A 26301-nucleotide genomic window follows, 5' to 3' on the forward strand; every position below is an offset into this window, starting at 1 on the left:
AAGTGGCTGGCATAGTATACAGGAACATCTGCGCAGAGTATGGACTGGAAACCCCAAGGTCAAAGTGGGAAACACCTCCCAAGGTGGTAGAGAACGAGCGAGCCAAGATCCTGTGGGACTTCCAGATCCAGACTGACAGAATGGTGATGGCGAACCAACCAGACATTGTGGTGGTGGATAAAGAGCAGAGGAAAGCCGTAGTGGTGGATGTGGCAATACCAAGCGATGGCAACATCAGGAAAAAGGAACATGAGAAACTAGAGAAATACCAAGGGCTCAGAGAAGAACTGGAGAAGGCTTGGAAGGTGAAGGCCACAGTGGTGCCTGTGGTGATCGGAGCACTAGGGGCTGTGACCCCCAAACTGGAGGAGTGGCTACAACAGATCCCTGGAAAAACATCCGAAATCTCAGTCCAGAAAAGTGCAGTCCTAGGAACAGCAAGGATACTGCGCAGAACCCTCAAGCTCCCTGGCCTCTGGTAGAGGACCCGAGCTTGGAAAGTGGATGAGACCACCCGCGGAGGGTGAGAATAGAGTGTGTATATATTACATATCTATTTGTTATGTCGATCATTTACTGTGAGATGAATGGATGAATAGCTGCTGCACAACGATCTGTTACTAACATAGAACGTTTTTGCTCTTTGTTTTTTGTCTGAACATGGTTTAAAAACAGACCAACACTGATTTTGACATTTGTATTTCAGTGTGTATTGATTGACTTGACCTGACCAAATTATTAAAACTGTTTGGGGCTCATTTCATGATAATGAGCTAATCAATTAAATTATGAATCACTGCAGCTCTAAAGACTCAAACCTGTTAATTTACAGGGGAAGTAACAAATCACCTCACTGCTTGAGGAACAGTCAGACAATCAGCCACAAAAGCTTGGAATAATCGTTCATTATAAACAAATCAAATAACTTCTCCAGCACTAGAAACGCTGGGAAGTCCTTACACGTCAAGTCCAAACGGTGCAGTTTGACCAGGACGACGCATCAGGTCTCACTTCACACTTCACTAAGAGCTAAAAAAAATATGGCAGACAGAAAGAAAAGCAGCGACAGAGGCAGAGAGAGAGAGCGAGAGAGAGAGAGAGAGAGCGAGAGAGAGAGAGAGAGAGCGAGAGAGAGAGAGCGAGAGAGAGAGGCCCGTGACTGGTAGATGTGTGGCCTTCTCTGAGGGGCATTGTTGGAGCTATGAGAGGACAATGCACAGCCCCCGCCCTGAATACTCGCCATACCAGCTGACCAGCCATTACCAACACTGCCCGTTACAAGTGTAGCTGCTGCCACGCACACACACACACACACACAAGGCAGAGCAGGCGTACGGTGACACAGGACAGAGCTTCTGTCCACGCTTCGTCTGCGTGTGTGACTCAAGTTAAGTTTAGACCCTGGACGTTCCCTCAGCAATAACAGCCGTCACCCTGCAGCAGCCAGCGCTCGCAGCAGCGTGTTCTGTCAGGGTCAAAAGTCCCCAAAGACGCAGGAGGGAGGCCGAGGAGAGACCCAACATGTTAGGATTGGACAAGAAAGGCTCAACAAAAGAAAAGCTACTGACAACAGCTCAGCTCCTCCTGTGTCGCCTGTGCTCATTTTTACTTTTTCATTAGTTAACGCATAGTTAATTGCTAGTTTTCTCTTAATTTCTCTTTTGCACTGTATTAGTGGATTCCCATGACCTCTTGACCTCTAGGTCTGATGCTGGAAGCCCCCTAAAATAACATGTCAGCATCCTTTGGTACGTGAGGATGACAAAAATAACTGGTGAAGGCCAAGTTGTACCTCAGTTCAACTTAACGGTGACACGCACGCACGCGCACGCGCACTGGCCGAACAGTGAGGTGTGCTCATCTCCAGGAAGCCCTCCTGCTTTGTGCGTGCGCGCGCGTGCAGCGAGAAAAGCGAGAAAGAGACACGAGGGGGGGCTCCGGGGGGCTGCGCAGAGCGCGAGCCTCCTCCCCTCGGATAGCGGCCATGCGCGGCGCGCCCCCGACAGCCCACTCGTGCTGCTGTACTGTAATCATATGATAGGGAGTCGGTCCCTGTGCAGAATACCGACACACCGGACGCGAGCGGAGCTGATGGTCGAGTAGCAGCTGCAGGAGACGTGGTGCGCGCCGTCGGTACAAGTGTCCAACCGAGCCGAACTCCGCGCGAACGCGAACTTTGTCAAAGTCTGCGACGCGAAACGGCAACTTCAGCCACAGACAGGCGGTTCGACCCGAGCTGAGATTTGAGTCCATCCGGTGAGCGGGTCCAGGCCGCCGGGGTCCGGGCGTCCTCGCGTCGCTGATCGGGGCGTGTTTTCATCCCCTCTAAGTTTCTTTTTCTATTCGCTCAGTTGGTCACTTTATCGTAGAATCGGAAGCCATGGTCGGGGAGACAGAGGTGAAGGAGCGACCCAAGTCCAACCCGGACTACCTCATGCAGCTGATGAACGACCGGAAGGTGATGAGCTCCCTGCCCAACTTCAGCGGCATCTTCACGCATCTGGAGCGGCTTCTGGACGAAGGTACGTCCGAGCATCCACCTGTCTGAGTGCGCGCGCGCGCGCGCTTCGCGTGCTGGACTCCATAAAAGTCAGTCACTTTGCTGGAGTCCAGTGCAGTAACGGCGTCCCGTGCGACACGAGGCACGGGAGGATGCTGGGGATGAGTTAGCACCAGCCGCGGTGAGAACACGTCCATCGCTGGGTTCGTGTGCACGCAGCCTCTCGTGCTGTCACGGTCGCTCACACTTGTGACCTCGTGCGCAGGCTTGTGTGCACGCGGCAGCCCATCCCTGAGCAGGAACGACGGCGCGTGTGAAATATGGGAATGGAGGCAGCCCGTGGGCCAGAGAGGCCCGGTCCGGTCCGGCCCGGTCCTGCCCAGAGAGGTCCGGTCCGGTCTGGAACACACTCACTTGTTGATATGTGACACTTGTGCAGGAGGAAGCGACGTCGCCGCATCACGTGCCGCTCGTCTGTGTCATTTTGTGGCCGTGGTCGCTACATTGTTGCACATCAGGAGAACCAAGGTCCCGACGCTGTTCTCTGGCGGTGTTCTCTGGTTCTGTTCTCTGGTTCTGTTCTCTGGCGGTGTTCTCTGGTTCTGTTCTCTGGTTCTGTTCTCTGGTTCTGTTCTCTGGCGCTGTTCCCTGGTTCTGTTCCCTGACGCTGTTCTCTGGTTCTGTTCCCTGACGCTGTTCCCTGGTTCTGTTCTCTGGTTCTGTTCCCTTACGCTGATCTCTGGTTCTGTTCCCTGACGCTGTTCCCTGGTTCTGTTCTCTGGTTCTGTTCCCTGACGCTGTTCTCTGGTTCTGTTCTCTGGTTCTGTTCTCTGGTTCTGTTCTCTGGTTCTGTTCCCTGACGCTGTTCTCTGGTTCTGTTCCACGTGTGGTGGTGCTGACTTTAACAGTGACAGCGATACGAGGAATGAAAGGCATCGTACGAGCCGTTTTCAGCCTGGCTGCGTGTGACGGGCCGAACCGGACGCTGGCTGAGCCCAGTAAGAAAGAGTGGCAGGCAGACGAGCTGTCAAGGTGCGCGTTTGTGTCATTTGGGTCTGGTCCGTCTATATTTAAACCTGTGACAAGTTGCAGTGTGCGATAAGGCCTGCTCCGTTATCTGCCTCTTCTCTCGCCGCCTTCTTCTTCTTTCACTTCTCATTTTCACCAGCCAGTTGCTCCCAGTTGAAGCGCGAGTGTGACCAAAGGTTTCGTCCGTGCACATTTTCTAAGTCCCTGGTTGTGCGACGGGTCAGAATGGGTTATTAGAGGCTCATCGTTGTTGCTGTAGCTGTGCAGTAATTATAGCGTCCTACTGTAGTTATTATGGTCTGACTTATCACTCTGTGAGCTGCTAGACATGCCTGTCAGCCTGCTGAGGTCAGATGATATTTGTGCCTGAAGGGAGTTGTCAGTGTGTGTGTGTGTGTTGGGGGGCTGTGTGTGTTTATGTGATGCAGTAGTCAGTTATTATTGTGCTAGCGTGTCATTACAAAGGCATCGGTGGCAGCCATCGGTCATCCAGACAACCCCAAACAAACACAGGCAGACAAACACCGTCGTCTGCTGCTCCTTTCAGAGGTGACACAAATCTGAAGCAAATAAATAAAATGACTGCCGATTAGTATCTTTTACATTGACATAATTGATTATTAAGCGATTCGTTATTTCCCATTTGAAGAGGCCTTGTCTTTGCGTTGGCTGGAACACGTTTGCAGATATTCCCTAACTCGTCTGAAGCTGAAGCCCAGAGCCTTCGCCGCTTCGCCCGGCGGACGTGTGTGTTTTTACGGGGGTCAATCAGAAGGTTGCTGGTAATGGAGGAGGCGTTCAGGGGCGAGATTCTACGCCGCGGTGCAGAATGCCTCCTGTAATCCTGGTGAAACGCAAAGCGCCGGCCCGACGGGCCCGTTCACAGGCGGCCGCTCTCTCTCTGTTTCCCCAGAAATCGGCAGAGTGCGCAAGGACATGTACAACGACACGCTGAACGGCGGCATGTTCAACGGGCGCGACATGGAGGAGCTGCCCGAAGCCGTGGGCCCCGTGGCGCAGCTGCAGGAGAAGCTCTACGTGCCTGTCAAAGAGTACCCCGACGTGAGTGCACCCGCCGCGACCTTTGACCCCCCACAGCCTCTGTTTAGCGTTCTCTCCGGTTGCATGATCTGCTCTTCAGCCGGTGAAGTCAGTGTTTTGCTCTGGATTTTTGGCTAAACGCTGATTTCATCCTGACGTCATCTGTGTTCACACCCGATGATGTAACTCAGAGTTGGGATGAATCAAGGAGAAACGAAAGAAGCAGCTCACACTGTACACTGTACTGACAACGTGCAGCTTCAAGTTTACACCAGAAATATTTATGGTAGCTTAAAGGCTGTTTGGGGTTTTCACCCCAAACAGCGGCGCAGACACTTTCCCATGCGGCGCGGTTTTCCCTCTAATACGCGTTGAAGTGGTCCAAACTCACATGATCGTCTCCACGCGTCCTCTCGCCAATCACCCAGTACAATGACAGGCTGTCCTCATCACATGACGGGGGTCTGACAGGACACACACACACACACACACACACACACACACACACGCCCAGTTCGAATGTGGCCAGAAGCTCTGCTATCTGGATGCGAGGGGTCAAAGGTCACCGGGGTAAAGCGCTGCAGATCAATAAAGGAGAGAAAGGGGGGTTAAAGCTTATTGGAGTTAAAAAGGAGGGTGTAGCTGAGCAAATGTCGTGAGGAAACGCCGAGCAGGCTCCGAGGGCAGCTGTCTACTTAATCACTCAGGCCCAGTGACAGATAAGGTTAAGAGAACGGCGGCTGTCCTGTGATGCCACCAGCAGCAGCCAGCGCCCTCATAATGAGCTATTTTAGTCCCCGTGAGTAACAGACGCATCACAGAGGCCCCGTCACAGATCAGCACACGCAGAAAGAAGCGCCCTCGTTCTCGTCCCTCACTTCGCTCTGCTCTTGTGTGCAGTTCAACTTCGTAGGGAGGATCCTGGGCCCACGCGGGCTCACGGCCAAACAGCTGGAGGCCGAGACCGGCTGCAAGATCATGGTGCGAGGAAAGGGCTCCATGCGGGACAAGAAGAAGGTAAGGCGGTCCTCGCTCGCCCGCTCGCCCCCCCGCGGTGAGCTGCTCCCCCTCCGTCCTGGTGTCCGTCCTGGTGTCCGTCCTGGTGTCCGTCCATCTGTCCTCCCTCCTCTCCCACGGTGTCGGCAGTTGGATGGCATCGGCTCCAGCTTTCCAAACGGCAGGTGGAGCGAGTCCAGCATTCCTCCATCAGCCCCCTCGCTCCCTCTCCCTCCAGAACATTCCCTACCCCACAACGCCCTCACACAGAGCGACGAGGAAGGAAAACACAGACACAGTGGGAGGCGGCAGGGAGACGAGGGAAAGATGTTGACTTTTAGTGTTCGTCTCACTTGGCCAAACATCCACAGACGACAGATCTGAGCAACGTCAGCGCTGACTGGCTTTAATCAACAGGTAGCTCAGACGTCGAATCGATCTGATCTGAAGTCAGCTGTGGGCTTCTCGCTGAGACGAAGGCCTGTCCCTTCATAGTCACCAGATGTGAAGTGGGTGTGAGTTCTCACAAAGACGTGGTGTCCTGCTACTTTCACCCTCATCACACAGCTCAGATTAAACACACGTGTTGACAACTGGACCAGAGGCAGTTTGACATTCGGACGTCCAGCGACTGATCCAGACTCTGAGATGGTGTCGCCTCCTCACGCTCCTCCGTGGTTCCCATTGACCACCCGTGACCTCGCGGCGGCGGAGCCTCATTTAGGAGTTCGATCACGCTGCGTTACACAACCTTGGCTTTCCTATGTGTTTGTGTGCAGCTTGACGCCCGTCCAAACCCTGAGCCCCACACAGAGGAAGAGCCGCGGCCCGGCCCGGTCCGGCCCGGCCCGGCCCGGCCCGTGCTCCGCATCCAAACTAGGCTTTAAGACGTGTTTGTGTTCCAGGAGGAGATGAACCGAGGGAAGCCCAACTGGGAGCACCTCAGCGAGGACCTGCACGTCCTGATCACCGTGGAGGACACGCACAACCGCGCTAAGATCAAGCTGCAGCGGGCCATCACCGAGGTCAAGAAGCTGCTGGTCCCCGCCGTGAGTATCACACAGCCAGCGTGGACGCAGCAGCGACTGTGGGACAGGATGAGGGTGGACTGTGTTGGTATGCATGGAAGGGGGAAGGGGCTGTCAGTCCAAAAAGTGTGTGTCTTTGTGTCCTTCTTGTGTTGTGTGTTGTGTGTGAGTGTGTATGTGTAAGGGGTTAGGGTAATTAGGGAACACGCATAAAGGGGTTTCCATGGCAACCCCGGGTTGTTTGAAAGGCCGGGGGAATGAATGGAGAGTCTGTTCACTCGTCCTCCCCACTCCATCACTCCTTTCACTCGTTCACAACTCACTTCATTCCCAACTACTGGCTACAGTTTTCCTTTTTCCTCCCGTTGTCCGCACAAGAGGACGTATTGATTGCTCCTCAGCATTTCTCACATTCTCCGGCCCACCTACGTCCCCCTACGGCGCACGCACACCCGCGGCCCGCGAGGACAAGCGGTTCCGTGACCTTCAGCTGTGGCCCGGCTCCACGGCAGAGGACGCTTTTAGCCGCCGGGCGCTGAACACCTGTTTGACGTGTCTGTGTGGCTATGTGTTAGCTTAACCCGCCGACCTCGCTGTAAATCAGCCCGGCGGCCGCACGAGTGGAAGGTGTGTGACTGACGAACGCGTAGCAGCTGACGGTCGCTGTGCTGTGTGTTGGTTCAGGCCGAGGGCGAGGACAACCTGAAGAAGATGCAGCTGATGGAGCTGGCCATCCTCAACGGGACCTACAGAGACGCCAATGTGAAGACGCGTAAGGATGACATCATAGCCAGCATGTGGAGGAGGGGTGGTGGGTGACACAGGAGGGACCGTACAGGACTCCACTGTACGCGTGAACAATGCCTCTGTTCCTGCTGTTAAATAGACTGTTTGTCTTCTGCTCTTCCTCCGTGTGTGTGTGTGTGTGTGTGTGTGTGTGTGTGTGTGTGTGTGTGTGTGTGTGTGCGTCTCCAGCCACCGCCGCCTTCCCGCTAGCGACACCTCAGGCTCCTCGGATCATCACAGGCCCGACGCCCGTGCTGCCCCCCACCCTGCGCAACCCCGCTCCCGTCACCACGCCGACCATCATGCCCCTCATCCGTCAGATCCAGAGCTCCACCCTCGTGCCCGGAGCCAACCCGCACCCGGCGCTGGTGCAGCAAGGGCCCGAGTCTGGCATCATCTACACGCCCTACGAGTACCCCTACACACTCACGCCCTCCATATTGGAATACCCGATTGACTCGACTGGAGTATTAGGTATGTAGACCGATAAGGGCATCACTGGCATATGTGGTCAATGGATGTATTATGGGAACTGGATACTGGGCTCCGACTCTGAACGTGGGTCTGCTATAACGTTATAACTCCCTCACAGCAGTAGGCTGGGCTCTGCTCAGATCAGCTGATTCTGTAGGTCCCCCCATGCTCGGGTCAGCTGATCCTGTAGGTCCCCCCATGCTCAGATCAGCTGATCCTGTAGGTCCCCCCATGCTCAGATCAGCTGACCCTGTAGGTCCCCCCATGCTCGGGTCAGCTGATTCTGTAGGTCCCCCCATGCTCGGGTCAGCTGATTCTGTAGGTCCCCCCATGCTCAGATCAGCTGACCCTGTAGGTCCCCCCATGCTCGGGTCAGCTAATTCTGTAGGTCCCCCCATGCTCAGATCAGCTGATCCTGTAGGTCCCCCCATGCTCGGGTCAGCTGATTCTGTAGGTCCCCCCATGCTCAGATCAGCTGATCCTGTAGGTCCCCCCATGCTCAGATCAGCTGACCCTGTAGGTCCCCCCATGCTCGGGTCAGCTGATTCTGTAGGTCCCCCCATGCTCGGGTCAGCTGATTCTGTAGGTCCCCCCATGCTCAGATCAGCTGACCCTGTAGGTCCCCCCATGCTCGGGTCAGCTAATTCTGTAGGTCCCCCCCATGCTCAGATCAGCTGATCCTGTAGGTCCCCCCATGCTCGGGTCAGCTGATTCTGTAGGTCCCCCCATGCTCAGATCAGCTGATCCTGTAGGTCCCCCCATGCTCAGATCAGCTGATCCTGTAGGTCCCCCCATGCTCGGGTCAGCTGATTCTGTAGGTCCCCCCATGCTCAGATCAGCTGACCCTGTAGGTCCCCCCATGCTCAGATCAGCTGATCCTGTAGGTCCCCCCATGCTCGGGTCAGCTGATCCTGTAGGTCCCCCCATGACCTGCCCCCCCCCATCGAGGCCGCAGCGCTCCCCGTTTCATGGTCGGCTGCCGTATCCAGCTCTTGTAATGCATCCACGCCGTGTACAGATACATGCTGAAGCTCATTGCTGGGCTAACAGTCCCCTCTTCCTGTGTTTTCGCAGGTATGGCTTTCCCGACCAAAGGCTAAGTGATAGCATCCCCTCCCAGCACACGGACTGGCTTGCAGAGACCCCCCCATACTTGTCCCACAGCCGACAGTCATTCTGTAGTCGAGTGTCCATTCCTGTTAATTTCCCGTTTGTATCCGTAGACTAGTGTTGTGGTGTGACAGCTATTTACCTTTTTTTAATAATTCAGCTTCCGCTTGTAATTTTAACACGTTTTAGTGAAGCCTAGACATTTTAGCGCCGTTGTTTGTGATTTAATACATGTTAAAGCCCATTTGATCCCTGAGCTATAGTGTGACTTTGCTTACAGCTGATGTTGAATCTACTAGTGAAGCTTAGTGAGGAACTAGCGTTTGGATTAATCTTTTCCTTAGAGAACAGAAGACCACAAAACAGCAGATCCGTTCTGTCTAGATGTTTCACTCGTTTCCACCCTCAGCCTCGAACACTTTGTAAATTCCTGGTTTCACTGATGTTGGTGCCATGAGTGGACTGTTTGATGTCTTTCTGATGAGTAACCTTCTGTGTTCTGTTTTGGCGATGTCAATGGCTGCTAGCAGGTGCCATGACCACTAAGGTACGACGCCACGACAAGAGAATCCATCCTTACCAAAGGGTAGTGACCACAGACAGAGGTTAGTTAGCTCACCAGCCACTTTATGTGTGTGTGTGCGTGTGTGTGTGTGTGTGTGTGCGTGCGTGTGTGTGTGTGTGCGTGCGTGCGTGTGTGTGCGTGTGTGTGCATGCGTGTGTGTGTGCGTATGTGTGTGTGTGTGTGCAGACCGACGGACCAATTCCAGTTTACGCGTGTGTCTGTAACACGGCATGACTAAAAATAAGAGCTCATCGGTATCAGGCGGAAAGGTCAAACACTGAAGGAGCTTCAGCGTAAAATGTGAAGCAGTATTTGTTGCAGTGGAAGTGAAGTGAGCAGGTTGGGAGGAAGCGCTGGGGGTGACAGCTGCAGATAAAGCGGACGCTCCCTTGTAATTAGAATGGATCGCTCCGTGCATGTGACTCGGTCCTTGTGACTCTGGATTTGGCGTCCTCCTCCCTCAACGTTTTTGTTGTTGGTTTCGTCTTCACTACTTTTGATCCTTCAAACTGGACAAAGTTTTATTTATACCCAAGTTCATTCCATCAGATTTCCACAAGTGTATTTTTTTATTATTAATGAACTCCTGTGTTGTGCCCAATGACTCTGACTTAAAGTAACAGTGATTGTCTTTTTCTGAAGGTCATTTAATTCAACCTGACCTTTGACCTTTACTACTAAAACACAGCGTGTGGTAACTACTGAAGTCTGTGTTACAAGCTCTTTTGTATAAATACTGTTTGTGGTCTTATCAGTCGCCCACTGGACTTTATCATTGGGGCTGTTTACATCTTTCATATATTTCCTAGCCAGATTGGTGCTGTTACCATGTATCTAGCTGCAAAATGAATTTGTATATAGGGATTTTAAGAATTTAAGTGCTTATATGAAGCTTATGGATCAAGATCGCTTGGAAGTACTTGTAGTATTATGTTTTTTTAGTTTTTTTTAGTTTGTAAATCTTTATTTTTGTTTTTATGGTATGCTTTTATAGATGAAGTGTCTAAGTGTGTAGCTACTACTGTTTTAGTCACCGCGGTGGCAATGAAGGCAGTGATTTGCTCTGTATTTAAGACGAGGTGACCTTCTGGATTCACAGGCCTCGTGACTGTTTTATGCAATAGAAATGGACTAGCTAGCTACAATATATGTGTGTGAGCAGTGGTGCTCCTGTTGTACACAATGAAGAAAAACACTAAAAGGCAATAAAGATGACTATTGAAAAAAGTCTGTAAAGGAAACCAAAGCCTCTAAATTCTTGTAGTTAGTCTGTCTAATGTTAAATATTCCCTCTAAAACCACCACATCTTAACCTCTCATCGCTGTCTTCTACGGTGCCTCTGTGTCATTAGACGCTCTTCTAATACTCCATAGCAATAGATCAAACCATAATCAGTAATAAGTTCATCACAGCTGTTAATCACCGAGATCTTCTTCCTGCTGCTGAACAATAGCTGCACTTGTCAGCAAGTGAAAGTATTTCTGAGGCCGGGACACGTTTCTGTGGAAATAAAGGTCACTCTCTCACCCACATGAAACCATGCCGTCTCCCTCTCTGTCCATGGTTTCGCTGTCTGTCTGTGCTAGACGTAGCCTAGCTAGCTAGCATGAGTGGTAATACCTCAGCGGCAGTCACACAGCAGGAGGGCGGCTCCTGAACCCGAGGCAGCGAGCACCTGAGCGCTGCGCGTTCCAGCTCCAGGAGGAGCCGCGGCCCCCTGCTGTTTGACCGCAGTAGATCTGCCTTGTTGTCATCCTGACGCCACTAGCTGACACTAATCTCTCTTCTATCTTTTTTCTTTTTATGTCTCCTTTTATGTGCCCTTTTTGTTTCCTTTCCACGTCTGTCCGTCTCTGTCTGTCTAACTCTAGCTTCCACGGCAACTAACCCATGACCCCTTGACCTTCTGACCTTTCCGCCCACTGATGACCCACCCATCTCAGCCTGCTGGCGCGCTCATTGGCCCGCGGCCCCGCCACTCCCCCAGCTCAGCCAACCAGAGACCAGCACTTTGGGAACAACCCGGCTGCTTCTGTCTAACCAACCAACCGGACGACAGCGATCGTGGGATTAAAGCTCAGGACTCCCACCCGTCACCACGTCCTAACCCAAACTTTACCAAGCGTGCCTTTCTGACAAAGCTCCAAAGCCACTCTGAGAATTGCCTATAACCAGCTGAGGGTCCCGGCCTGTAACAGCTGCTGCCATGCGTCCGTTGTCCACTGGGCTCCTAAACCGATCCCTGAGTCCCTAAACATGCCCTCGGTTCATGCGATGCAATAATAACGGCGCTCTAAAGGTCCTCGGAGCTACACTGATAAATGTATATAGGAACCCTCGTCCAAACACTAAGACGGAAGAGATACGTTGATGGTTTGAAGCCTTTTTCCTGGGCGAGCACCTCGTGAGCTGTGTGAAATTCCTTTACAGCGCTTTCCAACCGAACCCGGGTTTAAAGCGTCTCTTTGAACCGGCAGAACGAAAACTGTTTGGTCAAGTGCGATGCCAGTGGGCAAAGCAGCAGGTGCTCGTGGAGGAAAAACATCTGGAATCCGAAACGTCAAAGTGTCTCTGAGTGTTTTTACAAGTGTAAAGAATCACAGTAAGTGAAGACATGCAGCACACACACGTGCTGAGGGAAGGTTGTCCTTCTTTTGTCTGAAGCCTGTGGACTCACACAATGGTGCCTTTGGCTTTTTTACACTACAGTATTGTACCAGCCAGAACAACAGTGCCTTTATTTATTGAAAGCCAGTGAACAATGTTACACCTACATCTCCTGCGTCTGCGATCACGGAGCTGCGTCCTGTGGGTGGACGCAGACTAATTAGACGTGTCCCAGCCCGACTCCCTCACCTCCATGTTGTGCTTTTGAGTCCGTCGGCCCAGAGTCGAGGTGTCGGTGAGGTTCCGCCGCCTCACTCCCAGCAGTGTTATTCCGCTCTCAGATGAATCGTCCGCGTGTCTTTCTTTGCATGCGTCCCGTTTTGCAGAGGGCGTGGTCCCGTTTTACAAACGCACACAAGCCAACTGATGCCTTGACCGAGCAAACGTAACATCGGTAACACGTTTATAATGTATTTTTCTATTCTTTTTTGTACGTGAAACATAACATTTAATGATGAGAACATGATGCCTTACTACGGAGAATACTTTGATGACTGTCCCCATCCTCCTGACCTGTTCTCTGTTGACTGGAGCCTCTGAGCTCAGCGTCGCTCGCCTCCTGTGCCTTCTGTATTCTTCGAGTGTGACCATTAACAGTAGGACAACATTAATCTACTCTTCGGTGCCAAACGTAGGTTACTAACTGTTACCACTTCTGTGATTATTAACCACTTTAATGGTTTTTGTCTCTGCTTTACAAAATACTTGTGTCTAATAAAAACATGAAAAATGAAAATGGACGGAACCGCGGACGTTGAACTTTGACAGTATTCTAAACTGGAGTAACTCTTTGTAAACGATTAAACTCGTAACAAACTTTGTTGCTTTTCCTGTGTAGCTCTTAATTATGCAAATCAGCTTCCTTTCTGCATACTAATCACCAAACACTCCTTAGATACAGAGGACGGGGGCAAAGAATCCGGCAGACACTTAAAAGACTAAATGCAGGGAAAAGGCCACATGTTTTTTCCCACTTCTCCTTTTCTGTGTTCTCTCTCGCTCTTCCCCCCGTTATTTAAGGGGACATTACACACATGGATGTGTGTAATAAGAGCGCAGCAAACACACCCAGCTCACCATGGTTTCTCAGAGGCATGCAGAAAAAGCAGGGGGAGTTTCAGGCTTGGAGGACTCCATGGCGGGGGAATTGAGGGGAAATTGATTGTGCAAGTTCGCCCTCAAACATCTGCAGAGTAAATATGACAGAATCACAGTGTGTCCCTGAAGCCTGTGCAAACTTCCTGCTAATGACCTGCCCGTCATCGTGGCTGCTGTTTTAATCACACTCCCCTTCTCTCGTGTCTCTAGGTGCGTTTAGAAATGTTTAACCGTGATTAAAGTTATTTTGCATATTCTGAGGCCACGTGAGCCTTTCACCCTTTAAGTCTCTTCATTTAAAGTTTCACACACACACATAAAAGAGAATTACATGGGGTTTTCCGTGGTGAATGCAGCAGTGGGTGGCTCATTCGTCCTCTTCCTGCCCTTCCTGCTTTCATTGTGGAGTCGAGGGGGTGATATTGAACTTCAGGCTTGGAGTTGAGCCTGCTCTGCGGACGCAACCCCAGCCCCCTGATCACAGGCAGAGAAAGGACATAATGTGAGCGCGGCTCTGGACAGGAAGAAGCCGAGTGCAAGCGCTGGGTGGAGATGGCCAGAGACACAAAATAAAAGGGACGGGAGAATACAGATGGGTGGGGGTGCATGCGTGTTTGTTTGGATGGGTGTGTGCACTTGTTTTCCCTGTGCTCAGTCCACGTCGGTGCAGTTTGCTGCTCGTCCGGAACCCGTGTGGAGCATCTGCTAATGTATTCTGCAGTCAGCGCTCAGACGGCTGCCAGCAGTCGGCAGAGTGTTTTTGTGTGCACGGGGGTGAAAGACGGGAAGCAGGAGGAAAAGACAGGTTGATTAACATGGCTGTGTATGCACCGCATTCTCCACATAATGAACAGCTCCAGATTTTCCCTGCTTGGTAAATATTTGATGACCGAGCGGCAGCAGAGTGATTTTAGTCGAATAACAGCGGAGTCCTTTAAGCTGCAGGGAAACGGCTCAAAAGTTGTATTTCAAGCCCCTCGTTCCCTTGTCCTCTTCCCATGTAAATAAGGCCAACTCCCCCTAACTCCACACACCCCTCTGAGGCAGTTTAAAGACCCAACACTGTCTCCTTGTCTCCTTGACAACCAGCATACACTGGGGTCCTGTCGTGGCCTCTCTGTCTTTTGTGTTTGGGAGCTCAGAGAGACAGAAAGAAAGCAAGAGGGAGCGAGCGGAGTGGAAGCAGAGGATGAAAACAAGAGTTGCTGAAAAAGATAACAAAGATGACATCACAGCTATTTTGTCCCACAACTGGGAAATTGGTTTATAGCCCAGTGATGATGATGATGATTAGCCAGAGGCACAAAATGGGTGGCATCGCTGTCTGAGAGAGGGAGAGAGAGAGCGAGAGAGACAGAGTGGGAGAGGGAGAGAGGCCCAGGGCTGAATGGGGCATTGTGGGAAAGACAGTGGGCACACTGGGCAGTAACACAGAGAACACTAACTCACAGATCATGCCAGAGAGTCTGAAAACACCCACACTGGGCAACAATGGCAAACTTCATCGCTCCACTTGGCCCCTTCTGAATACACACATACAAAGGCAGGATCCAAATAAGATGCTCTGTTATTCGTGAAATTCAACACACTAAATTCCTTCAGTGGCTCGGTCCCTTTGACCGGCGGCAGATGGACGCGACCGAGCCGAGCCGCGTGAATGTGCACGTACGTGTGCGTGTTGTGTGGTCTCGTCCCCCTGTTGCATCATGGGTAAGCACCCCGCATGCATGAGCGGCGTAAGCGCACATTTCAGGGCCTCACGGGGGTCACGTGGAAGCCGTCGAAAGCTGCTGTGCCTCGGTTTAAGCATCCACTCTGAGTCATGCACGTCCAACCTGTGTCTGTGGTGAAAACATTCAACTATGTCAATGAGTGAAACCCGATTAGACCAGAGCAGCAGAACCAACAGGTCCGACTGGTCAGAGTCAGCTCTCTGCTGCCTCCCTGTGCATCATGTGAGGACATTCACCATTTGTTCCAAAGCCATGGTTGTAATAACGTAATAACACTAAATAAGGTATTGCTGTGTTCTCAACCTCTCTGTATAATATCCTGTGTTAAACTGTGACTTGAGCTGTGGTGATGGATAAAACTTATTCAGTGTTTTTAATGGCCTCCCTGCTTAAGTTTAAACAAGCAACAGACTAAAACACGAACTTTTGAAGTGGAAAACATTTTTCCAATATCACTTCATTAATACACAAATAATTTAAACTTGAATCAAAACTTGCAAATGACTAAGTCAAATCCGCTTGTGATTTTCTAGGTTTACGACAGTTTGACGTCACTTCCGCTTTACGGCAGAGCGTGTTGCTGTAGGTCAGGAGCCTGATACAGGGGCGAGCTTGGTCATCTGTCGTGAAAACCAACACTTTCAGTCGAAACCTTCACTCAAGGCTCGCTGCTTCAGTTGCCAGGACAGCGTCCGTTGCTGGTTTTTAGTCCAGCGACCTGTCCTTCAGCCGTTTGCGTCACATTTCGAGTGTTTGCACACTTGCTAGCGTTAGCCACGCCGCTCGCCTAGCATCTGCGCCTGGCCCCGGTTTTCGCCAGGTGACTCCTCGGATACTTTCTAAGCATGGACAACAACTCTCAAAGGTCTGGGGGCGTGAGAGGAGGTCTCGGGAGTCTCTTTGGCGGCGGGGCACCTGAATACTCCAACACAGAGCTGGCCGGTGTCCCACGTAAGTGTGATGCAACCGTAGCTCTGTGCTGTCACTTTGCACCGCTTAAATTCTCCGTCTCTTAAACGGAGACTTTCCTAACGTATAACATGGCATTTCAGTGACCGGAATGAGTCCTCTGTCCCCGTACCTCAATGTTGACCCTCGCTACCTGGTTCAGGTAAAGCTGATGTCTTTTAGGGGTCGTTAATGTTTGAGTTTAGTCTTTTTTGTTTATTAAAATTGTCGCCGTTATGTTTCAGGACACAGATGAGTTCATTCTTCCCACGGGCGCTAATAAAACAAGAGGAAGGTTTGAACTGGCTTTCTTCACTATTGGAGGCTCCTGCATGACAGGTGAGAGGTAACACCTGTAACAACACCTGTAATCTTCACAGACAAGGAGCCTGTAATACGTTTTACTGCACATTGCAGTTTAGTTGAGTTTAACTGAGTGTCTAAGTTATTAGCTAAGACTGAACACAATGTGATCATACTGTGTCTGAGTAAACGTTACATATCATTGGATTGACTTCCCTGTCTCTTTGTTGCGTCATCAGGAGCAACACTTGGAGCTTTGAATGGTCTCAGAATGGGCCTGAAGGAGACCAGAGACATGGCTTGGTCCAAACCGCGTAACGTACAGTGAGTATCACAAAAGCGTTTTACTACAGTAGTAGTTTTACATTTGGATAAACTGACCATTGTACAATCTCCTGACAGGATTCTGAACATGGTCACCAGACAAGGTGCTTCATGGGCCAACTCTCTGGGCTCCGTTGGTGAGTGAGAAAACACCAGTGTATCAAATACGATGTTTTTTTTAGTTTTTAATAATAATGTATTATTAATTTCGTCTGTTCTTGCAGCTTTGTTGTACAGCGCTTTTGGTGTGGTGATCGAAAAGGCCCGAGGAGCCGAAGATGACATCAACACGGTGGCAGCTGGGACGTTAACTGGGATGCTTTTCAAGTCGGCGGGTAGCTGCCTTCATCTGTTTATATACTCAAAAAATCATTGTTTGTTTTTTCATAAAATGTAAATTCATAGGGAAACAGCTAATCATGTAGCATTGAGAGTTTAACTGCTACTACGAGTCAGTGGCGAGCTGTTGTTTGTCAGACTTGTTAATAATTGGTGTATTTTTGTTTACGCTGTGTTGATCTCAGGCTTTTTCTCATTCTCCTACTGTGTTTGTCCAGGTGGATTAAAGGGTGTGGCTCGTGGAGGTCTGGCTGGTTTGGCCTTGTCTGGTGCCTACGCTCTCTACAACAACTGGGACCACCTCACTGGCTCCCCCTCCTCCTCATCAAGGCTTTACTAACCTCTACTTTAGGGCCTTTACGTCCTCTACTTTAGGGCCAAATATATCACCAGGACACAACTTTTAATCACAGCACTGTGTGCTTTTCACGGACGCTTGAGGTGGCCCCAGTTTGCTGGTTTGCCTCCAGAAGACTTTTTCAATCCAGGAGCATTTTGGGAAAGAAAAGAAGTGGTGGAAAAGGCCAGATGCAACATTCATTACAGAAGTCGTCTTAGATGCTTGTGTTGCAATAACAAACCCATGGTTTGGGTTAAAAAAGGCCAATTTGTAAAATAACTTATGACATTTAATGTTAGGATGTATCCACTGAAGTCCACCAGTCGCTTTTGGACTGAAACACTCTTCTGTTGAAGAAGAGTAAAGTTTTCAACTTAAATGGATGGAAGTGAAACAAAGCCTTATGGTCACTTCTGCTCTTGTATTTATTGAAGCTTGTTTCCAGTGGGTTTCGTTTTACTGTGCAGGAGTCACTGTAAATCTGTACTAGTGTTAATGTTTGTCTCCATCAAGCCACTGAAAAAAACTGTAATAAAAACAGGAAATGTTGACAAAACCTATGCTTTTAACAAACTTTATTCGCCGTGTAGATTAAATATAAAAGGTTGTGTGCTTTTAGCTGTTCAGCATCAGAGTAACATGTTGTGTTTGCTGTAAAACAGTGATGCGAAACAAACACTGCACATTGAGAATGTGTATTTTATATATATATTCCTGGCCTCTGGTAGAGGACCCGAGCTTGGAAAGTGGATGAGAGACCACCCGCGTGGGGTGAGAAGGGAGTTTTTTTTGTTTTTTTTTTTATATAATATATGTTGAAGTGGTTGAGGGACCTGTACAAAGGACAGTCTGGAATCTGTATTTGTCCAGCTGGAAACGCGTGACCCGCTCAGTGCAGGAAGAAGTCTCTGATGCGAGTCGCCTCGATCCAGGGGATGTAGGCGGCGGTGCGCGTGAAGACGCTGGGCTTGTTCTCCACGGTGCAGCCGATGGGGCCGAAGCTCACCACGCCGTGCACCTCCCAGCGGTCCCGCCCCAGCTGGCACAGCAGGGGGCCGCCAGAGTCGCCCTGGAGGAGGAAGAGGGAGCATTCAGGTGACTGGAACATTTCAGTTTGTCTGTGGTGAATTCCTCCGGTACCTGGCATGCGGCCGGTGGGTCCTCGGTGTCTCTGAACCCGGCACAGATCATGGAGTCTCGAACGCGGTCGCCCCAGAACTTCTTCTGCCGACAGGTCTTGAAGTCGATGATGGGCAGGCGAGCTTGATTCAGGGCCTCCGCCAGAGACACATTCTCTTTCCCACCTGAAATGTGTTTTTGAAAACATTCAACTTCATTTCAATGACACAGTAATTGTCTCTGCAACACTTTGTTCACAGACAACGTCCTGTAGAGTCTGACTGGTTTCAAAATAAAGTGTTCACCACAGATTAAAGGTTTGCTCCCAGGTTCAGGCGTTATTGTTTAGCTCCATTCTGTCGCTAGCGGTCCTCACCCCGTGTGTCCCCCCAGCCCGTCACCCAGCAGTAGTGTCCCGGCTTGAGGCTGGTCTGCTTGCGCGGCAGGCAGGCGTAGCGGATGAAGTTGGAGGGCAGGATGTCGGTGGCGGCCTTCACCAGGGCGATGTCGTAGTCCAGCTCGCTGTGAGCGGGGTAGCGGAAGTTCTCGTGCCTGTAGATCCTCTTCACCGGGAAAATCCTCTCTGCGGTCTCTGAGCGCCTGAGCTGGTGCTTCCCCAGCACGATCCTCCAGCTGCCGGCATCCTCAGCTTTACCCCTGACACACCAGAGAAACAGCAGGTGCCTCCTTCAAATGAACATGTTTCTGACCACACGGTGCTGCGCTCCTTTCCTGGAGGGTTCTTACTTTTGGAAGCAGTGAGCGGCCGTTAGGACCCAGTTTTTATGGATGAGAGTTCCTCCACAGACGTGAATGTATTGTTTACTTCCCCTGGGACGAACCTGGGGACACAACCACATGTCTTCAGTCGCAGCCAGCTGTCACATGCACGAGCTCTGTCAACTCAAGAGCTTCACCTGTAGAGAGACCTGCCAGGGCCAGGAGTGAGGCCGCGCTTCGTTGCCAGACACGATCCTCTCGGCCATGTTGGGCTTGAAGTGGGCCATGCCGCAGTCCTGGGGCCAGTCTGGGGGGCAGCAGGGTTAGAGCGTGTGCGTTAGCAGAGGTGTGTGTCGCGTGTTGCACTCACCCAGGTGGAGGACTTTGTGCTGCGGCTGCTGCCCAGGCGTGAGGGTGTACGCGGCAGCGAGCGCTGCCTTGCTCGACAGCAGCGGCAGCAGCAGAGAGAAAAGAAGCAGCGGAGGTCCGGGTGGCGCCATCGTCTTCCACAGTATCGGCGGCCGGGACACATCGCCCGCTATTTATCGGCGGGCAGGTGTTCAGGCAGGTGCACGCACGCACCAGCAGCGCTCCTCCGCAGACAATGGTGGTGTCAGCAGCGTCGGAGCGCTGGATTGTTCTCCTGCAGCGACGCGGGGATTTCAGGAGGCCCATCAGCACTTTCACATGCGTCCTCACAGGACAAACATCACATCATGCCACACGACCCCGGCAGTGACGCAGGGGCCTTTATTCTCCCAAACTACGGCCGAACAACAGGGCGCTGAAGTCTGTTTTGGTCCCAGAGGGCGAATCTGAGTGAGTTGGAGAGTCCCAGACTTTTACAGCCCAACGATCCTGTGGACGACGATGATGATGATGATGAAGGCGTCATGTCCAGATGAGTGTGTGAAGGATGTGTGACTACAGGCCTTCAGAAGTCGTCCTGTAATGTTTGCTTTAAGTGATGGGAAAACAGCAGCTGCTCCCATTAAATGTGACCCTAGGAGCTGCAGTGGAAGCCACTAGTCAGTGGAGGGTTTTCTCTGTGGTGAATGAGAGAGAATGTGCGCGCTCATCTGAATGCCAGCGCCTGAATGGTCACACCTCAGCGCAGCGGTTCACCAGGTTTATGTTCAACTCCACTACGTGTTGTTAGTGAGTGAGTGAGCGAGTGAGTGAGTGAGTGAGCGAGCGAGCGAGCGAGCGTGCGTGCGTGCGTGCGTGCGTGCGTGCGTGCGTGCGTGCGTGCGTTTTGGTGTTAGTTCCCAAACAACGATTTGAACTGAGCCTCTCTCGCTTTTTGTGGGTCCTCAGAGGAAAAGTGAAACCACAATACGTCAGTTAAACCAGCTTTGAACTGTTGTTTATAGCACATCAACCTGTAAAGAACAGTTTATTGAGAATCTACATCAACAGATGTTTTGTTGTTACTCATTTATTCACTGAATGAAAACCGTCACTAAACAGCAAATTGTATGAGCTCTAAAAGTTCCTTTCGCTACTCAGAACTCGTGGGAGCTACGTGGTGAAGTGAACCGGCTTCAGTCCTCTGCCTTCCTGCCTCCGCACCAGCCGGGCCTCAGGGACCGGATCACGCTCCTCTTCCGGGTCGGCCCGCTCCCACGCGGTGACGGCTGGATGGAGCCCTCTTCTCCGTAAACCTCCTCCTCGTCGTCTTTGGTGTTTGAATCCTCCGCTCTGCTCATTCTTCCACCCGTTCCCGCTGCCTCTTTCTTTCTGCCTCCCTCCTCCATTTCCGTCCCTCCATCGGCCTCCGGTGTCTCCTCGCTGTCGTCCTCCACCACACAGGCGGACGTGAGCGTTGCCACGGGTGGACCCAGTTCTGGCGCTGTGGCCTTGACTGCATTCAGCAGCAGAGGAGGCCTCGGTGCTTTCTTCTTCTTCGAGCTTTTTCTCGGTGCTTGTGGGCTGTTCTGCAGTTCCAGATGTTTGAGTATGGCTGTGTTCAGCACCTCTGGGTCCACAGATGCTCCGTGAGCGTCCCACCTCACTCCGTCCTCATCCCACTGCACCTGCTTCATGCTGCTCCTCCTCCCCAGCTCGTCCGCCTCGTCCGCCTGCATCTTCAGACACGACCTCCTCCTCTCCAGATCCTGTACGGAGGCAGAGTTGATGTCCCACGTGGGGTTGTCCCCCGCTCTCTCCTCCTCCTCCCCACTGCTCACTGGAAACATGCTGGAAGACGGGGACACCAGATTGGAGCTGGACCCCACCGACGACTTCAGGTTGAGTCTGGATCCAGGAGGCGAGCCCAGGAGGGAGTGGGAGTCCATGTTCCTCTTGAGGTCCCACCAGGAGCAGACGGGGGAAACGGTCTGCACCGCCGCATCCACCATTTCCCGCTGCCTGAATACTTCAGCCTTTGGATCCTTGGTGGCGCCATCTCCTGTGTGCAACTTAATCCTGTGGACGTCATCCAACCGTGAGTCGCTCAGAGAAGAAACCAGGGGCGACTTCCAAGCGCGGCCGGTCCAGCAGCTTTGCTCTGGCTGCCACGGAAGCTGGAGGCCACAGACTGGAGCTTCCGCCTCCTCTCCTGCGGGAGGACTGGGCGTCATGGAGCTGAGCTCCGGTTCTGGGCTTGCTGCTGCAGCCTCCGACAGCGGCTCTAACGAATCCTTGACAAAGCATTTGTGTTCTATCGACCCACCGCCTTCTGCTACATTAACCAAGGATGGGATCGGGGAGGGGAACTGAAAAAAGAGCACATTATTCTCCAGAAAGCCTTCGTCCTCTGCGTTGGATGCAAAGGAGGAGGAGTTGCGGGTCCCTGGTGAGGGTCCGGGCGATGAGGCCAGCTGGGCTCCAGGCCCGTCTGTGCTGGGGGTGGTCGGCGTTGGACCAGCGGGCGCTGGAGGTGTGCAGAGCGGTGATATGAAGGGCGAGGGGGTGCTGGATGGAGACGTGACTTTGGACAGAGGAGACTCTGAGGCGTCGTGGCCCAGACTGGACGGCCGCGAGGCGCCGGCACACACCACGGTGTCCGGGGTGCTGCTGCGGCTGAGCGTGCCGTCGCTGCAGGCGCTGCAGGCGCTGCAGGCGCTCCAGCGCTCGCCGGGGGCCGGGGGGGCGTGCGTGTCCGCGCCGGGGGCGGCGAGCGGCAGCTGCAGGCTGTGAGACGCACTCTTGCGCTGCCACGCGTGAGGACGCAGCCTGTGGAGCGCCGCGGAGCTCGGGTCGCTGGGGGTGTTGGTGCTCAGGCTGCGCCGCAGGTCCAGGGCGCTCCAGACGGGGTCCCGCTGGGACGACGGCCCTGAGGCCGCGACCACGTCCATGGAGCTCTTGGACAGAGAGAAGATGGGCGCGTGGTCGTCGTCATCCTCCCGGCCCACAGTCGACGACTGACAGGCCGCGGAACCGGACGGCTGGAAGCTCTCGGACGCAGGACGACCGGACCGGGCCATGACCACCGCTCCGGCCTGAGGAGGAGGACAGAGCGACATCAGGCCGGTCAGTGCATGTACACATGTACACACACACACACACACACACACACACACACACAGATTAGCCTAACGGGATTACATCCAGATTATTTCATTAATGAGGCAAATCAAACAGTGAAATATTCAGACATTTAAAAAGCATTTGTCCTCTGGGTAAAAGAAGAGGCAGGAGGGTTTTTATTTTTTAATAATTTTAATAATAATCATATTGTTGATCCACAGAAGTCAAACTAAAGTTCTGTCTGTATATTTTATTTAATGTGCACATTTGCTGAGTGAATTCCTCCATTTGTCCCTCGTGCTTCCGCGTCCTACGTCTGCTGTGTTTAGTTGTAGATGGTGATCAGAGCCTCTCTTACCTGGAGCTCCGCTCCCTGAGTCCAGTCCTGAATGCTGCTGCTCCGATCTCCCCCCCTCACCTCTTAGTAAGGTCACCGTTCCTGTTTCCATCTGCTGCCTCAAACACGGTGTCTTCTCCTCTGGCTTCCACTCAGCGTCTCCTCCGTCTCATGTCTGAACCATGAAGGTAACATCAGCGTGAGGCTCCTGTCCTTGTCCGTGTTGTCTGAAGTGTGTGCGTGTGAGTTCTGCTTTGGCTCGGAGGATTAACCGTCATCTCATTAGCTGCTGTCCAACCTTCCAACTGTGTGTGTGAGCTCAGTACACACGCGCACACGCGCACACGCACGCGCACACACACACACACACACACACACACACACACACACACACACACACACACACACACACACACACACACACACACACACACACACACACACACACACACACACACACACACACACACACATTTTAATTAACACACTGATGTGGTCAAATTTTATGTTGCAGCCTCATAATAAAGACGGACACAATACCATGACTGCATAGTATGGTATGACAGTTTCTTTACTGCATACAATACTATGATGGCTTTTTTATCCTTTTTTACCTTTGTCTTTTTCTCTCCAGTACTTGTGCTTCTCCCTCGTTGTCTCTCGTCTACAGGTTTATTTGTCTCCAGTGGTCAGGTGTTGGTCCAGTCGTCCTGCCCCGGTTCTGTTGATGCTTTTGCTCCTTCTTTTCTCTCTTCTTTATCCCCTCATTCCAACCGGTTGAGACAGATGTTCGCTCACATTGACCTGGTTCTGCTGGAGTCTTGTCTTCCCAAACAAACTGTAGCTCCATATGTACTATTATTATTATTATAGTATTACACGTTGATTTGTTTGCTGACCATGAATTAAATTCTCAAACCCTCCTCCGCTCTGTGAATGCCCCTAAACCGCGCTTTGCGTCTTTAAAGCGTGTGTCAGATCAGTGTGACCTGGTGAGAAGCAGCCAGCTGTGACGCCCCACTGCCAGTCACAGGTTCACTCCAGAACGCTGCTGTGACCAACGCTTCAGTAGCTTCAACAGACAAGAACAGAGAAACGGAGGGTCGGTCCCATGGCAGGTGAGCAGCGCAGGCGTCAGACGGTTCCTGTCCTACGACGGTGACGGTTGTGTTTGTGCACTCAGACCACGTGTTGCTGCTACGACGGTGACGGTTGTGTTTGTGCGCTCAGACCACGTGTTGCTGCTGGCCGTCGGTCTGTCGGTGGGTCTCCTGCTGCTGCTCCTGGGTCTAATGGTGTACTGTGTGTGGAGGAGGACCAAGGGCCAGAACCAGAACCAGTACCAGGAGCTGCTCTCTTCAGGACCAGCAGGCTCTGCTCCACTGGTCCTGGTCTCTCAGGGCTCTGGTTCCATGTTAGTACAATGCCTGCAGAGGAGGTGTCCACTAATTAAAACACATTTACCATTTTCACAAAATAGATTTTGAACACAACCATCATAACAATATTAGATATATATGAGCGGGGTTCTTGAACGTATGCGTGGTTTAAACAGACACCTGATGGGATGTTGGGTCTGTCTGTGTCCAGGCCCAGTCACATCCCCTTCGCGGTGCCTCCTCGCTTCATCGCCAGGAAGCGTGAGGATCGGGCCGCTGCTGGGGTGGAGGAGGTGAGGATGGGGGTGAGGACGGAGGCCCGGCGGGACGCGCTGGCCCACCGCGGGTCGCTCTCAGTGGGCAGTAAGTGCCGCCTGTCCTTCATCCCGGCAGGACGCTGTCACGCCGCGTGCTACAGACAGGCTCTCCCGGTCCGCACCAGGCTGGTACCCTGTGGGGACGGTGCTGGCCGGGCTCTACTCTGCTCCGCTCAGCCAGGTGGTGGCGCCGCCTCCGGGCCTGGCCACGCGTCTCTGCTTCTCGGTGGAGTATCGGCACAGCGGCGAGCAGCTCACCGTCTCCCTGCTGCGCCTCGCCAACCTCCCCCCGCGTTTCCACGGCAACATCACCCTGGTGGAGCTGCGGCGTCTGCCCGATGACCGGCGGCCCCGACAGGCCAAGGCCCGGGGGACGGGGCCCGACCCGGAGTTCAGCGACTGCTTCATCTTCCAGGTGAGGACCCGGGCTGGTGTTGGGCCAGTGGGTTTTGGGCAGCTTCTTCAGGTTGTGTGTGTACAGGTGTCAGGTGTGTGTGTGCATCGCAGCACCGTGGCCGTGTGTGTGCTGAGCGTGGAGCCGGACGGGAAGCGCCACGTGGTCGGGAGGGTGCTGTTCCCTCTGGAGGGGGCGCTTGGCCAGGCCGGCAGGCTGCTCTGGAAAGACCTGGAGCCTGAAGACCACGCGCAGGTGCTGGACCGAGCCGAGCTTTTATCCACACGGACCTCGTGTGCTGGTCCAAAGTCATGCTCTCGTCTCGTGTCGCTCAGTGTTCAGAGGTGGGAGATGTGCTGATCTCGCTCAGCTACAGCCCGGTTCTGCAGCGTGTCTCCGTGGGGGTTCTGAGAGCTCGAGGACTGCAGCTGCTCACTGGCACAGGTAGAATCTTCGCAGTGGTGCACGTTCTAAAAGAGGTGTGTATTGATGCGGGTGTGCGTCAGGTGTGTGTGTGCAGGTGAGCTTGCAGATCCACACGCAGGCTGTGAAGGTCAAGCGTAGCTGTGTGGTCCGAGCGGAGACCAACCTGCGCTTCGACCACCGGACCAGCTTCAAGCTGCGCCCGCAGCACCTGGACGAGGCCTGTGTGAAGTTTGAGCTGCAGCAGAACCGCGTCCACGCAGGTGAGTCGTGGACCACCTGAAGGAACCAGAACCAGGGGGCGAATGTAAGGCAGGAGGCAACACATCTGCTCAACAGAGACTGAAAAGCACCTGGTGACTGTACATCACGCTCTCCTCCTCACAGAGGCTCCTCACCTCGTCGGGGTCCTGGTGCTGGGGCCCTTCATGTACGCCAGGGGCCCACAGCTGCAGCACTGGATGGACATGGTCAACGCCCCGGAGCCAGTGGAGGTGTGGCACGGGCTGAGCAGAACCAGCTGAACCCGAACACACGATCCCACACAAACACATGCATGCATAGACTGTTAATGGAGAGATGAGTCTGTGACACGCACACACACACGCACACGCACACACGCACACGCACACACGCACACACGCACACACACACACACACACACACACACACACACACACACACACACACACACACACACAGTATTGTTCAGAGTCAGTCCTAACGTTTTTAAATTACAAGGCTGCACATGAAAGTGTAAATAAAAACTGAACTTGAACAAGTTTTCTTCATATTATTCACCGTTTGTTTGGAACGCACCGCTTCCGGAACCAGTCACGTGGGACGGCTCGCTGGCGAA

The 26301-nt window shown here is 52.6% G+C and overlaps 5 protein-coding genes across 11 annotated transcripts; 3 read left to right on the plus strand and 2 right to left on the minus strand.

Moving 5' to 3' along the window:
* The first annotated feature begins 2010 nt into the window (after nt 1–2010).
* Nucleotides 2011–13017, plus strand: qki2 (QKI, KH domain containing, RNA binding 2). Of its 7 annotated transcripts, none has more exons than XM_029134313.3 (10): nt 2011–2256; nt 2370–2522; nt 4443–4591; nt 5471–5587; nt 6472–6615; nt 7279–7366; nt 7570–7854; nt 8905–8928; nt 9492–9569; nt 11402–13017. In XM_029134313.3, the coding sequence occupies exons 2-10, from the start codon at nt 2381–2383 to the stop codon at nt 11422–11424; spliced, it is 1050 nt and encodes a 349-aa protein (XP_028990146.1). In that variant the 5' UTR covers nt 2011–2256; nt 2370–2380; the 3' UTR covers nt 11425–13017. The 7 variants fall into 7 exon arrangements, with proteins under 7 accessions (XP_028990146.1, XP_028990144.1, XP_028990145.1 ...); XM_029134312.3 differs by having other exon boundaries at nt 2012–2256; nt 2352–2522; XM_029134311.3 differs by having other exon boundaries at nt 2011–2522.
* Nucleotides 13018–13164: 147 nt separating this feature from the next.
* timm23a (translocase of inner mitochondrial membrane 23 homolog a (yeast)) lies at nt 13165–17838 on the plus strand. The gene is made up of 7 exons (XM_029134335.3): nt 13165–15979; nt 16081–16139; nt 16222–16315; nt 16519–16603; nt 16682–16740; nt 16828–16938; nt 17161–17838. Exons 1-7 carry the CDS (start codon nt 15874–15876, stop codon nt 17280–17282), a joined length of 636 nt encoding a protein of 211 aa, XP_028990168.1. The 5' UTR covers nt 13165–15873; the 3' UTR covers nt 17283–17838.
* A 138-nt stretch (nt 17839–17976) lies between these two features.
* On the minus strand, nt 17977–19648 carry zgc:112285 (uncharacterized protein LOC561476 homolog). Its single transcript, XM_029134338.3, has 6 exons — nt 19492–19648; nt 19319–19428; nt 19149–19243; nt 18778–19058; nt 18423–18586; nt 17977–18351 (listed from the first exon to the last, which is right to left on the minus strand). Exons 1-6 carry the CDS (start codon nt 19619–19621, stop codon nt 18172–18174), a joined length of 960 nt encoding a protein of 319 aa, XP_028990171.1. The 5' UTR covers nt 19622–19648; the 3' UTR covers nt 17977–18171.
* Nucleotides 19649–19804: 156 nt separating this feature from the next.
* Nucleotides 19805–25861, minus strand: LOC114845794 (uncharacterized). Its single transcript, XM_029134256.3, has 3 exons — nt 25841–25861; nt 25609–25721; nt 19805–22564 (listed from the first exon to the last, which is right to left on the minus strand). Exon 3 carries the CDS (start codon nt 22547–22549, stop codon nt 20666–20668), a length of 1884 nt encoding a protein of 627 aa, XP_028990089.1. The 5' UTR covers nt 22550–22564; nt 25609–25721; nt 25841–25861; the 3' UTR covers nt 19805–20665.
* syt15 (synaptotagmin XV) lies at nt 23541–26251 on the plus strand. The gene is made up of 8 exons (XM_029134303.3): nt 23541–24047; nt 24160–24343; nt 24520–24671; nt 24751–25040; nt 25107–25274; nt 25355–25463; nt 25526–25705; nt 25830–26251. Exons 1-8 carry the CDS (start codon nt 24041–24043, stop codon nt 25964–25966), a joined length of 1227 nt encoding a protein of 408 aa, XP_028990136.1. The 5' UTR covers nt 23541–24040; the 3' UTR covers nt 25967–26251.
* The last annotated feature ends 50 nt before the right edge of the window (nt 26252–26301 follow it).

Source organism: Betta splendens, chromosome 19 (assembly GCF_900634795.4).
Source record: "Betta splendens chromosome 19, fBetSpl5.4, whole genome shotgun sequence".
Lineage (NCBI taxonomy): Eukaryota > Metazoa > Chordata > Actinopteri > Anabantiformes > Osphronemidae > Betta > Betta splendens.